Below are 12,870 nucleotides of genomic sequence, written 5' to 3' on the forward strand. Positions count from 1 at the left end.
AAAAAACACAACAGACTATAATCTTATAGCAGCAATTTTATGATTCATCAATAATCAGGTTCACACACTCTTACATACTCTACCACTCAAACACACATACACACACAGTTATACAGCTTAAAATTCAGATAACAACAAACAATGCGCTGGCTATTCCATTTAAGTAACACACCCAAATAGGCCTACCAACTTTCTGATATCCAACAGCAACAATGAACAGATTAGTTCAGTAACACATTAAAAATACTAAACATTCATCTGGCAAATGAATAAGGTATCATTACCATTACCAACGTATATTATACATATAAGGTTTATTTAACCCACTCAAGATGAAAAATGCTAAAACCAGATATCCAATAAAAATGCTCAAAATGAAAAAAAAAACTAAAAATGAAAAATGTTATGAGTTCATATAATAAACAATAAATAACAAACCAAACAAATAATTAATATGTCAAGTAAACAATGCATTAACCTACTCAAAAATAAAATATGCAAAAAATTCCGATTGCAAATAAACAGCAAATAAACCTTCTCAAAAAATAATCACTGATGTACTCTACATAACTGTGACAACCACAGGCAAGCACTGAACTAAATGCTCACTCATGCTTTTTTTTCCCAAATGTTTTATTCTACTGAGTGTAGGGATTAGGGAGATGGGATCTTTTGAAATCATGAAAGTATGTTTGAGATCGTGGAAGTATGGCGGATCAAACCTGCATAAATGATATATATAGATAGATAGATAGATAAATGTAATAATAGGAGAATAAATGAACGAATAAATGATGATAAAACAAATATAATTCATTTTTAATTAAATTTGATTCTACATTTATTTTTGTATAAAATTATTTTTGTAGCAACCACGATTTTCCAGAAATGGTGTACCGGCGAGTTCAGTTCCCCCGTTTCCCCTTCAGACGACTCTCATACGTGAGCTCTCAACCAATGATGCACTGGAGCTATGCAACACGTGTATGTGTGTGTGTGTATATATATATATATATATATATATATATATATATATATATATATATATATATATATATATATATATATATATATAGATAGATAGATATTCAGTAAATATATTTTCAATGAGGTTATTCACATGATATTTTCACCAGACATCAGTATTAACTCAAGAAATTTGCAAATAAAAAATTCACAACATTAAAGTCCCTAAATAGAGTTATGTGTAATGTGGAATGACACAGGAAAAAAGTATTGAACACATTAAGAAAAAGCAGTTCTCCAAGGCAAGGTAAGGCAAGGAACCAGCTGAAATCTGTAAGTAGTTAGAAAGTTATTATACCTCCTATCTGTGCAAATTAATATCAGCTGGGTTAGTAAATTGATGGTCTATAAAAAGACATTTTGTTACCAAGGTGTCACGCAAGAAACATCTCATGATGGGTAAAAGTAAAGAGCTCTCCCAAGACCTTCACAACTTTATTGTTGCAAAACATATTGACGGAATCGAATACAGTCGTATTTCAAAACTTCTGAATCTTCCAGTAAGCACCATTGGGGCCATTATGCGCAAGTGGAAGCAACATCGCTCCATCATCAACAGAAGAATAGTCAGAAGAGTAGCCCAAGAGCCAAGGACCACTCAGAAAGAGCTCCAGAAACACTTGGAGGCAGCAGGTACCATAGTCACAGAGAAAACAATAGGCAATGTACTCTACCGCCATGGCCTCTATGCACGCTCACCCTGCAAGACTCCATTACAAAAGAAAAGGCATGTCGAAGCTCATGTAAAGTTTGCTACAACTCATTTGGACAAGCCTATAAAATACTAGGAGAGTGTAGTCTGGTCAGACGAGAGCAAAATTTAACTTTTTGGCTGTCATACTACACACCATGTTTGGAGAAGAAATGGCACTTCACAGCACCCTAAAAACACTATACCAACACTGAAGTTTGGAGGTGGAAGCATCATGGTGTGGGGCTGTTTTTCCTCGCATGGTACTGGCAGACGTCATATATGTTACGCCACGGCCGGCAGAGGGTACTGCGGTGCAGCTTCCAACTAGACACGTGACACTATTGTTTTGGTTTCGTTCTCTTCCTGCTTGGACATTGGCTGGATGTGCGAGGGTGTAGCTTAAGTAGAGCCAGGTGTTTATGTTTAGTGTAATTATGTTGGCTATTTAAACCCCTAGTGTGGCTGCGCACTTCGCGCAGTAACGTTTGTAGTGTTTAGCACGTGTGTTAGTTCAGTAGTGAATGTGGGTAGCATGCTAGCGGTCTCATGTCCCTGTTCCGTTCCCGAGTAATGCCTAGACCATAGTCCTGTTCAACCTAGACCGCATTTCTTGTGTTTGTGTGTTTGCTTCTTTGTTTATTAATAAAGACAGCGCTCCTGCGCTTACTTCCTGTCCATCCCTGTGTTTCGTTACAGAATACTGAGCCCAGAAATGGAAGTAGCAGGAGAGCCCGGAGTCCGAAAATTTCTTTATTTTTGGAACTTCCCGACAATGGAGGAGTACTATGCCTGGCAGCACAAGCAGCAGGAGGAACACCAAGCTGTGCTATGGAGGCAGCAGGAGGATTTGCGGCGGAAGTAGCGGCTGGAAGAAGCAGATCGGCTGCTCCGGGGCGTGGAGGAAGCGCTTCGCTCCCATCTCGTGGAGCGGAACAACACACCACCATGCTGCCCTGCTAAAGATCCAGTCACGCTGCCCAGTCCGGAATTGAAGGCTGGCCCAGAACTTTTTTTGTGGGGGGCAACGACGACCGCAGAGATCCAGCCTGAGACCTACGGGGAGGTCTCAGCCGGGGAGCTCTAACCGGGGAGCTCTAGCCAGAGGTTAACATGGCAACCTCTGGCCCCCCGTCTGAGGTCAACTTGGTGGCCTCAGAGCTCCAGCGTGAGACCTGCGGGGAGGTCTCAGCTGTCGAGGAGGCCGTCCTGCTGTCCTGCCCAGCCGAGGAAGCTGTCCTGCTGCCCTGCCCGGCCGAGGCAGCCACCCTGAGCTCCAGCCCTGCTGAGGACACCCCTCAGCGTTCCAGTCCTGCTGGGGATGCCGCCCAGCCTTCCAGTCCCACCAGGGGTGCCGCCCAGCCTTCCAGCCTCACCGGGGGCGGCGCCCATCGTTCTCGTGCTGCCGGGGGTGGTGCTCCGCCAGTCTGCTGCCCGGCGGAGGCCACCTCGTTTTCTGTGGCAGCGAAAGACAGCTTTCCCAGGGGCCCAGGACCCCCGTTGGAGGGGGATTTTTGGCGCTCCGGGAGCGGCGCCTTTGGAGGGGGGTTCTGTTACGCCACGGTCGGCAGAGGGCACTGCGGCGCAGCTTCCAACAAGACACGTGACACTATTGTTTTGGTTTCGTTCTCTTCCTGCTTGGACATTGGCTGGATGTGCGAGGGTGTAGCTTAAGTAGAGCCAGGTGTTTATGTTTAGTGTAATTATGTTGGCTATTTAAACCCCTCGTGTGGCTGCGCACTTCGCGCAGTATTATCAATTGCAGCGTTAGTAACGTTTGTAGTGTTTAGCACATGTGTTAGTTCAGTAGTGAATGCGGGTAGCATGCTAGCGGTCTCATGTCCCTGTTCCATTCCCGAGTAATGCCTAGACCATAGTCCTGTTCAACCTAGACCGCGTTTCTTGTGTTTGTTTGTTTGCTTCTTTGTTTATTAATAAAGACAGCGCTCCTGCGCTTACTTCCTGTCCATCCCTGTGTTTCGTTACAATATAATTGAAGGAACGATAAATGGAGCCCCTTACCGGGAGATTCTTGAGAAGAATCTGCTGCCATCCACCAGGATGATGAAGATGAGATGTGGGTGGACCCTCCAGCAGGACAAGGATCCAAAGTATACAGCAAAGAAAATGTCAGTTGGTTTCAGAGAAAAAAAAATCAAGGTGTTGGAATGGTGCAGTCAATCACCTGACTTGAATCCAACTGAACAAGATTTAAAGACAGTATCTTTAGAAGAATTGGCCGAAATCACACCTGAATACTGTGGTTGTTGATTACAAACAAAGGCTTCTCCACTAAGTATGAAATAAATTTCAGTTAGCATGTTCAATACTTTTTTCCTGTGGCATTTCTTTTTATTACACATAACTTTATTTATGTACTTTAATGTTTGGATTTCTTTGTATGTATGGATTTCTTGATTTAATACCAAAGTCTGGTGAAAATTTCATGTGAATTGCCTTATTGGAAATATATTTACTGCAAAAAATGTTGACTCATTCAATTTCCCCCACTGTAAATATGGAAATAAATACATGTGGGAATAAATAAATATAAAAATAAATGAACACATAAATAAATAAATATAAAAATAAATGGAAAAAATAAATAAAAGAATAAATAATAAAAGTTGAAAAGAATAAGAAATAAATGTAAAATTTAAGATTAAATTTAATTAAAAATGAATTCTATTTATTTCATCGTCATTTATTCCTTTATGTATTTTCCTATTATTACGTTTATTTATTTATCTGTCTATTTATTTATTTATTCATTTTTTTTTTTATTTCTGCAGGTATGGTCCTCCATATGGAAGTAGATGAAAATATGCTGAAAATTCCGAAGCAAATAAATAGTGTATTAACCAACTGAAAAAATAAAAGTGAGAATATGCGAAGAATTCCGTGCTGATTATACAAATTTAACGAACACATTAAAAACTAAAAATGTAATTGCCTATTAAAATGAAGCTAAGAAATCTGTGCTGATTATACAAATTTAATTAACACATTGCAAAAATTATTAGCACACTAAAAATACACATTTAATTAGCACAACAACAAAAAAAATAATCCACTGGCTACAAAATGCATTAAATCTCAGGAAGGCACGTGAGCTAGCGTTCTCTCTCTCTCTCTCTCTCTCTCTCACACACACACACACACACACTATGGGCGTGGTTAACTGCAAATTAAGGAAATATTTCAACATGTACACCACCGCGGTCGAAGAGAGTGAATGACAAGTGATGGCTGTTGTAAGTGACTGATCTATGAAGTTGTTAAAGACAACACTTTAAAAAAACATGGCTTGAAATAATATTTTTTGCTCGAAGTTATTAGCATTTTCTCGAGAGAGAAAATGTGCTTTTTGAAGATTCAAAACCAAACGACAGGGTGCTTTGTGGAAAGCTCCGCCAGGGAGGACTATCAGAACACCTGACCATTTTTCGCTGCGGAAAGAACATGAAAAGCGTGCTTGGAAAGGCGAGAGAGCGAAGCGCGATGCAGCGCTTCAGCCACAGTGGCATGGCGCTTTTACCGTGGACCAGACAGATCCTGACAGTACTGTGGGAAAACGTCCGCTTAATGCTTCAAGTCATCTGCTGCAGCTTAATGGCAGGTAGGTGAGTTTGACAATAGGTCTGTGTTTCACAACTTTAAATAACAAATATGTAATAGATAGACACACAGACAGAGAAAGATTTATTTCAAGATTCAAATATGTTTAAATTCCATTCTACAAAAATATACATATAGCCTTAAGAAAATAAGGAAGTAAATTGTTATGTAATAGTGAGATAGTTTCTGGAACACTAGAGAAAATTTGTTAAGAAACAGGACACTTCAAATATTGTTCTGTCCAGTACCAGACAAGGTACACATATTCGGTGGATTAATTAAGGTCTTATTTGACACCTTTTATTAGTGTATACCTACAAACATATAAGACCCTATACCTGTGGATTCCAGGTAGCATCAAGTGACCTACAGTTTGTCACTTAAGAGCTTATAATAGCTGATTAAACAAACTGATTTTCAGTTTGTAATAAATCAGTTTGCTTCCCACACAAGTCAAGTGAATTTAATGTCTTTTTGGTTGAATACCAATAGTCCAGTATCTTGCATAACCCCAAAATACTTATTTTACCTCTGATGAAAAATAACAATATAAAACAGGATTGTTATTTGAAATAATGAGTACTAAATGTGTATAAATACTAGAATATGGGACATATATTGTAGCATTAGTAGGGCTGGGCGATATGACAAAAATATCATATCACCAAATTTGAGGTTATTTTTACGATACGAATCTAAGTAGTTAACAAACTGTGTGTAAAACAGTAGTAAAATAAACAAAACAAAAAAAATGTTAAACTGAGTATGACAATACTTTTCTTTAATGCCTACAAAGACAAAGAAGTTTAAGTAAAAAAAATGTATGTCCAATCAGTGGCATCCATTCAGTACCATTTAATTTGTAATGATTAAAAATGTATACAAAAAAAATGCATAACCATACCGATATCTCAGAAAATTTTAATCAATATAATTTATCATGATATCGATGCTATATCGATATATCACCTAGTCCTAAGCATTAGTTCCTTCAGTAGTTTGCAGAAGTCACTTGACACAATCTAGAACCTACAGCTTTAACTACATTTGCCAATTAAACATTAATAAGATATGAATTTAGATGATTAATTCATGCTCATCAGCTTCCATAAAAGTGGAATTTAATAATTTACCACACCTCGTAATGCACTTATAAATTATGAACCAAGATAAGTATTATAAATATATGTAAAGTGGAATTCATTATAAATAAACTGTTTAATTTGTCTAATTTGGACTTTATTGAACAAAGATCTTAATAAACCCCCAATATGTGTTCCTTAAAATAAAGTGTTACTATGTGTCCTTATTTAAAGCTCTTTTGTTTGTTTCTAAGTTTTCCAGATGTTCAGGTTTGAACTTCACCTGCGCATCACAGATGACACAGGAGAACATATTCAGCACATGACGAATGCCCATGGTGATACCGAAGGTTTTCTCCTGTCATCACTGTTTGAAAGTAACAAGAATGTTGTAGTGGCAGGTCCAAATCCGCTGTCAAGGTTTAACAAGGATCCTTTCAACCTAAATTCACATTCCAGGTCTGTCCTGTCCAGTCTTGTGAATGACGATCTCTGCTGCTCATTGGTGGACAATTTAGTATCTTGTGCAACTGAGTGTCTCAATGAAAATGAAGATGTATGTGTAGGAGAGCAGTTTGGCTGGAAGCACAGGTTTGACTGGAATTTTCATACAGGTTTAGAGGGTAGAGTAGATGAAGAATGTCTACCAACTCTTTATGGAAATGAGGTTCAGAAACAGAGCGATTGTTGTACAGGAGTGGAATGTAATTGGTCAAGGTTAAATTTCAAAAGTCAAAGTTCAGATAGCGAGTTCAGCTGGGGTAGCTCAGATAGTTCTTCCATAGATAGAGAGCGAGAGGACAGTGATGGGCTCTGGGATCTTCTTAGGTGTTCCAATGATCCATACCACCCACTGCACTTCACAGCATGTATGTCCAGTGCAGTTGCTAATAGACAGAGAACACAACCAGGATCAAGTCTGCAAAGAAATGATTTCACATCAACACCATCTAGTGTGTTCTGTTTCTCAGATTCTAGTGAGCAAGGAAACACTGAGACTGTCAACTCGGAAGATGAAGAAGAGGCATTGTGGAAGTCTCTGTCTTGGGATGATGACCCTTACCACCCATTGAATTTTAGAGCTCCTCTCAGCAGTGCACACACATTTACAGACTCCCATGAGAAAGGCCCTAAAACATCCAGAGACTCCACAAGCACTAGATGTCCCAAGCCAATTTTGATGCAAAGGCAAGTTTTCAGTCACCGGTGTCCTCAGATGTGTGTGGAGAAGCCAGATAAAGTGCCCTGGAAAAGGCCCATAAATAAGACTGTTGATGCCAGCATGACAAAGAAAATTTCTACTGTGAAAAGGGTAATAATAATAATAATAATAGTAATAATAATATCAATGTATGTCATTCATCACAGTGGTGCTTATTATACACTCATTGTTCATTCTTTTATAATTGGACATGTGACTGTGCTAGGAATTAATCAATCACATTCAAACTAATGTTCAAAAGTATTTATCATGCACCTATCAATGACTACATATACATGGACAGCAGTAATCTAATTAGTGACCTTACTCAATATTGTGTAAGACAAATATTAAGACAATATTGCGATTAAGGTATTTACATGAGTCGCTTTAGAATACTCCTTTCATGTTCTTGTTTTACATGTTATAGACCATAGTTCGATTAACAGCACACGTCATTACGTCCCCACGCCACACTGTCCGACGTCCCTCCAGAATTTCACGTATGGTACCGTATACGGTTTTGGGTGTTTTTATTAAAAAATTTTACAAATGCTTCAAGTGCGGTTAATTATTTGTCATGCTATACGTGCTAATAGACAACGGCTTGAAGCCTTGGGCTGCGTCGCAAACCGCGTACTTACCTACTGTATAGTAGCCGAGATACATGTATTTCGCCTACTATAGGCCTATAGTACGTAAGTATGCAGTTTGGGACGTAGCCGTGTGCTCTTGTTTGCCGTAAAATGGTTGAGCACTGCCGTGTGTGTATGTGTCCTGTCCCAAAATGCGGTGAAAACTCCCACACGACGTTAATAATGTGATTAAGGTGTTTACATGTCTGTAATACACCTCGATAATGTGACTAAAACAGGAGTACTCCACATGTCTTAATTCGATTTGTGTTTACTTAAAGTATGACTTTAATTAAAAGTAATTAGTAAAAAAATTAATTAAGGTAATTAAAAATTGCTGTTTACATGGTAGTTTCTTAATCAGAGTATTGTCTTCATCGGGTTAATATTGGATATTATTGTCCATGTAAACCTACTGATTGAAGTGTGCACACTAATACAGCTTAATAGTTTGGTAAAGCATCCTTTACTTGTAATACAGCACTCAGACTTTTTGGCTAAGTCTACCATTTTAGCACATCTTGATTTGGCAATTTTATTCCACTCTTCCTTGTAACAATGCTCTAAATCAATTAAATTGTGTGGTGATCTCCTGTGCACAGTCTTTAAAGTGACTCTAAAGCTTTTGATAAGATTTACAGTGCCCTCCACTAATATTGGCACCCTTGGTAAATATGAGCAAAGAAGTCTGAAAAATTTTCTTTATTGTTTAACCTTTTGATTGTTTGTTTAAAAAATATCACAAAAATACTCTGCTCTCATGGATATCAAATAATTGCAAACAAACCAGAGGTTTATCAAAAAAAAAAAAAGTTAAATATATGTGTGCCACAATTACTGGCACCCTTTTAGTCAATACTTTGTGCTACCTCCCTTTGCCAAGATAACAGCTCTGAGTCTTCTCCTATAATGCCTGATGACGTTGGAGAATATATGGCAAGGGATCTGAGACCATTCATCCATACAGTATCTCTCCAGATCCTTCAAATTTCAAGGTGGAATTTCCACTTCAGTTCACCCCACAGGTTTTCTATCAGTTTCAAGTCAGGGGACTGGGGTGGCCATGGCAGTACCTTGATTTTGTGGTCAGTAAACCATTTTTGTGTATGTTTTGGTTTTTGATGTATATTTTGGATCATTGTTCTGCTGGAAGATCCAACCACGGTCCATTTTAAGCTTATTGGCAGAGGCAGTCAGGTTTTCATTTAATAGTTCATGATGCCATGTATCCTAAAAAAATGTCCAGGTAGTCTGGCAGAAAAACAGCCCCAAAACATTAAAGAGCCACCACCATATTTAACTGTGGGCATGAGGTACTTTTCCATATGGCTACCTCTCTGTGTGCGCCAAAACCACCTCTGGTGTTTGTGGCCAAAAAGCTCTATTTTGGTTTCATCTGACCATAGAACCCAATCGCATTTGAAGTTCCAGTAGTGTCTGGCAAACTGAAGACACTTGTGTTTGTTTTTGGGTGAGAGTAGAGGCTTTTTTCTTGAAACCCTTCCAAACATCTTATGATGATGTAGGTGACTTCGGATTGTGGTTTTGGAGACTTTCTGACCACAAGACACAACTAAATTCTGCAATTCTTTAGCTGTGATCCTTGAAGATTTTTTGGCCACTCGAACCATCTTTTTCACAGTCCGTTGAGACAGTGTAGACACACATCCTCTTCCAGGTTGATTCATAACATTTTCAGTTGACGGGAACGTCTTAATTATTGCCCTGATTTTGGAAATGGGCATTTTCAATGCTTTTGCTATTTTCTCTTTTCTTATAGCCACTTCCCATTTTGTGAGGCTCAACAACCTTTTGCCGCACATCACAGCTATATTCCTTGGCCTTACCCATTGTTATGAATGACTAAGGGAATTTGGCCTATGTGTTACCTCGTATTTATCTCATATCCCTGTGAAATAGGAAGTCAAGGTTGAACAATTTCATGTTCCTAGTCACCCATGTGTACTAAAAAAATGTAAAATATCAATGGGAATATACTTCAAATATATTTTTCTCATGTGAATTCATAGGGGTACCAATAATTGTGGCACACATATATTTAACAAATATATTTTTTATAAACCTGTGTTGTGTTTGCAATTGTTTGATATTCATGAGAGCAGAGGATTTATTATTATTATTATTTTAACAAAAGATCAAAAGTTTAAACATTAAAGACAGTTTTTCACAGCCTTCTTTTTTCATATTTACCGAGGGTGCCAATATTAGTGGAGGGCGCTGTACATCTGGGCTCTGATTGGGCCATTACAAAACGTTGATCTTCATCTTCTGAAGCCATTAATTTTTTGTGTTTCTTCTTGTCCTCTTGTGAGATTTGGAGGAATGTCCTTGTTCTTGGTAATGTCACTGTGGTCCACATTTTCACAATTTGTTGATTGTGGCCTTCATGGTGTTCCATGGTACATCTAATGTTTTGGAAATTCATTTGTACCCCTCTCTTGATCAATACATTTTGACAATGAGATTCCATACATGCTTGTAAGATTTTTGCGTACCACGGCTTAAGCAGTCTGATGAGAGTAATGTCAAGAAAGTCGTACAGAAACATCTTTATTTGGGGTTAATCAGACCACTTCATTGATGACAGGTGCATAGTAAATACTTTTGAACCTGAGTTCAAATGTGATTGGTTAATTCTGAGCACAACCACATGTCCCAATATAAAAGGATGTGCACACTTATTCAGCCAGGTTATTGTAAGTTTTTTTTTCTTTTTTCCCCCTAAAGCATTTCTCTTTGGTTTTCACTTTCATTTTGTTGGTTGCTGTATCACATTAAATGTGGAAAAAGATCTTACATGACTGATCTTGGTTAAAAAAAAAATGTACCTCATAAAAATCTTGAATCCACTGTATGTTGTAATTAACTGACTTTTTTCTGTTCTGCAGCAACCTTTCATAGTTAGTCATATCAGAGCTATACTACAAGTGCTTGAATTAATTACAGTATGTAATATGTTCACAGCCCAACAGTGGGTTGAAAATTAATTTCTGTTTTAGTGCTATGTATATTATATCTCCTTTTTTAGGTGAAATTCTCTCCAGTTGTACAAATTCACAAGATGAGAGCTTGGTCGTTTGCTCTTCAAGCATGCCGTAAGGGGCCATGGGAGGAGCACGCTCGGGATAGGGACCGTTTCCAGAGGAGAATTTTGGAAACAGAGCAGGCCATCGGATATTGTTTCATGCGGTCACACAGAGATAAGTTTTTTATCTATCACCAAAGTACACTAACCAAATAAGCATATTCATAACAACTCTGTTGTGTTGCGCACACATTTTTCAGGCTCAAGTCTGTTAACAAATCTAAATATTTTCTTTACAGTGCCTTGTAGACTAGTAACAAATGAAAGTAACAGTGTGACAGCTGTTTTACCATAAATGTAGCTGGCATACAGTCAGGTCCATAAATATTTGGACAGTAACACAATTATTGTAATTTTGCCTCTGTACACCACAATGTATGTGAAATTAATCAATCAAGATGTAATTGAAGTGTAGACTTTCAGCTTTAATTCAAGAGGTTTAACAAAAATAAATGGAATCCCTCCATTTTCACAGGCTCACAAGTAATTGGACAAACTAACAAACATAAATATTACGATTATTTTTCATTCTTGGATGCAAATCCTTTGCAGTAAGGGACTGTCTGATATCTGGAACCCATGGACATCACCAAATGGTGAGTTTTCTCCCTTGAGATGCTTTTCCAGGCCTTTACTGCAGCTGCCTTCAGTAGCTGCATGTTTGTGGATCTTTCTGTGAGTTTTGTCTTCAGTAAGTGAAAAGCATGCTCAATTGGGTTGAGGTCAGGTGAATGACCCAGCCATTTATGAACATTCCATTTATTTGCCTTAAGAAGCTCTTTGGTTGCTTTTGCAGTACATTTTGCATCATTATCCATCTGTGAAGTGCCATCCAATCAGTTTTGCGGCATTTGAATGAATCTGAGCAGAAAGTATAGTTCTATACATTTCAGAATTCAGCAGTCACATCATCAATAGACACCAATGACCCAGTTCCATTGACAGCCATACATGCCCATGCCATAACAGTTCCTCCACTATGTTTGACAGATGATGTGGTATGCTTTGGAACACAAGCCCTTCCTTTCCTTCTTCACTCTTCTCTTCCCATAATTCTGGTACAAGTTAATCTTGTGTCAGAACTGTATTTACATTTATGAAGGCATCACTTGATTGTAGATTTTTGATATGATACAGACAGTGATACACATACCTCCTCCAGAGTGTTCTTGACTTGGCTAGGTGTTGTGAAGGGGTTTTTCTTCAACAAGGAAAGAATACTGTGATCATCCACTTTAGTTGTCTTCTGTGGCCTTCCTGGCCTTTTTGTGTTGCTGAGCTTACCAGTGCATTGCTTGTTTTTTAAGAATGTACCAAATTGTTGATTTGGCCACTCCTAAAGTACATTTGCATACATTTGCATACAACATTTCTTTGGACAGCATATTGAGGGTTCCCATGAACGTCTACCAAATGCAAATTCAATGCTTGGAATCAACTCCAGACCTTTTATCTCCTTAATTTGTCATAAAATAATGAGGAAACAGGCCACACCTGGCCATGAAACTGCT

At 38.3% G+C, this 12,870-nt stretch overlaps 1 protein-coding gene across 1 annotated transcript; it reads left to right on the forward strand.

Moving 5' to 3' along the window:
* The first annotated feature begins 4,526 nt into the window (after positions 1–4,526).
* On the forward strand, positions 4,527–12,599 carry ppp1r15b (protein phosphatase 1, regulatory subunit 15B). Its single transcript, XM_053623219.1, has 3 exons — positions 4,527–5,336; positions 6,672–7,729; positions 11,303–12,599. The coding sequence occupies exons 1-3, from the start codon at positions 5,180–5,182 to the stop codon at positions 11,513–11,515; spliced, it is 1,428 nt and encodes a 475-aa protein (XP_053479194.1). The 5' UTR covers positions 4,527–5,179; the 3' UTR covers positions 11,516–12,599.
* The last annotated feature ends 271 nt before the right edge of the window (positions 12,600–12,870 follow it).

This window comes from Ictalurus furcatus, chromosome 4 (assembly GCF_023375685.1).
Source record: "Ictalurus furcatus strain D&B chromosome 4, Billie_1.0, whole genome shotgun sequence".
In the NCBI taxonomy this organism is placed as follows: Eukaryota; Metazoa; Chordata; class Actinopteri; order Siluriformes; family Ictaluridae; genus Ictalurus; species Ictalurus furcatus.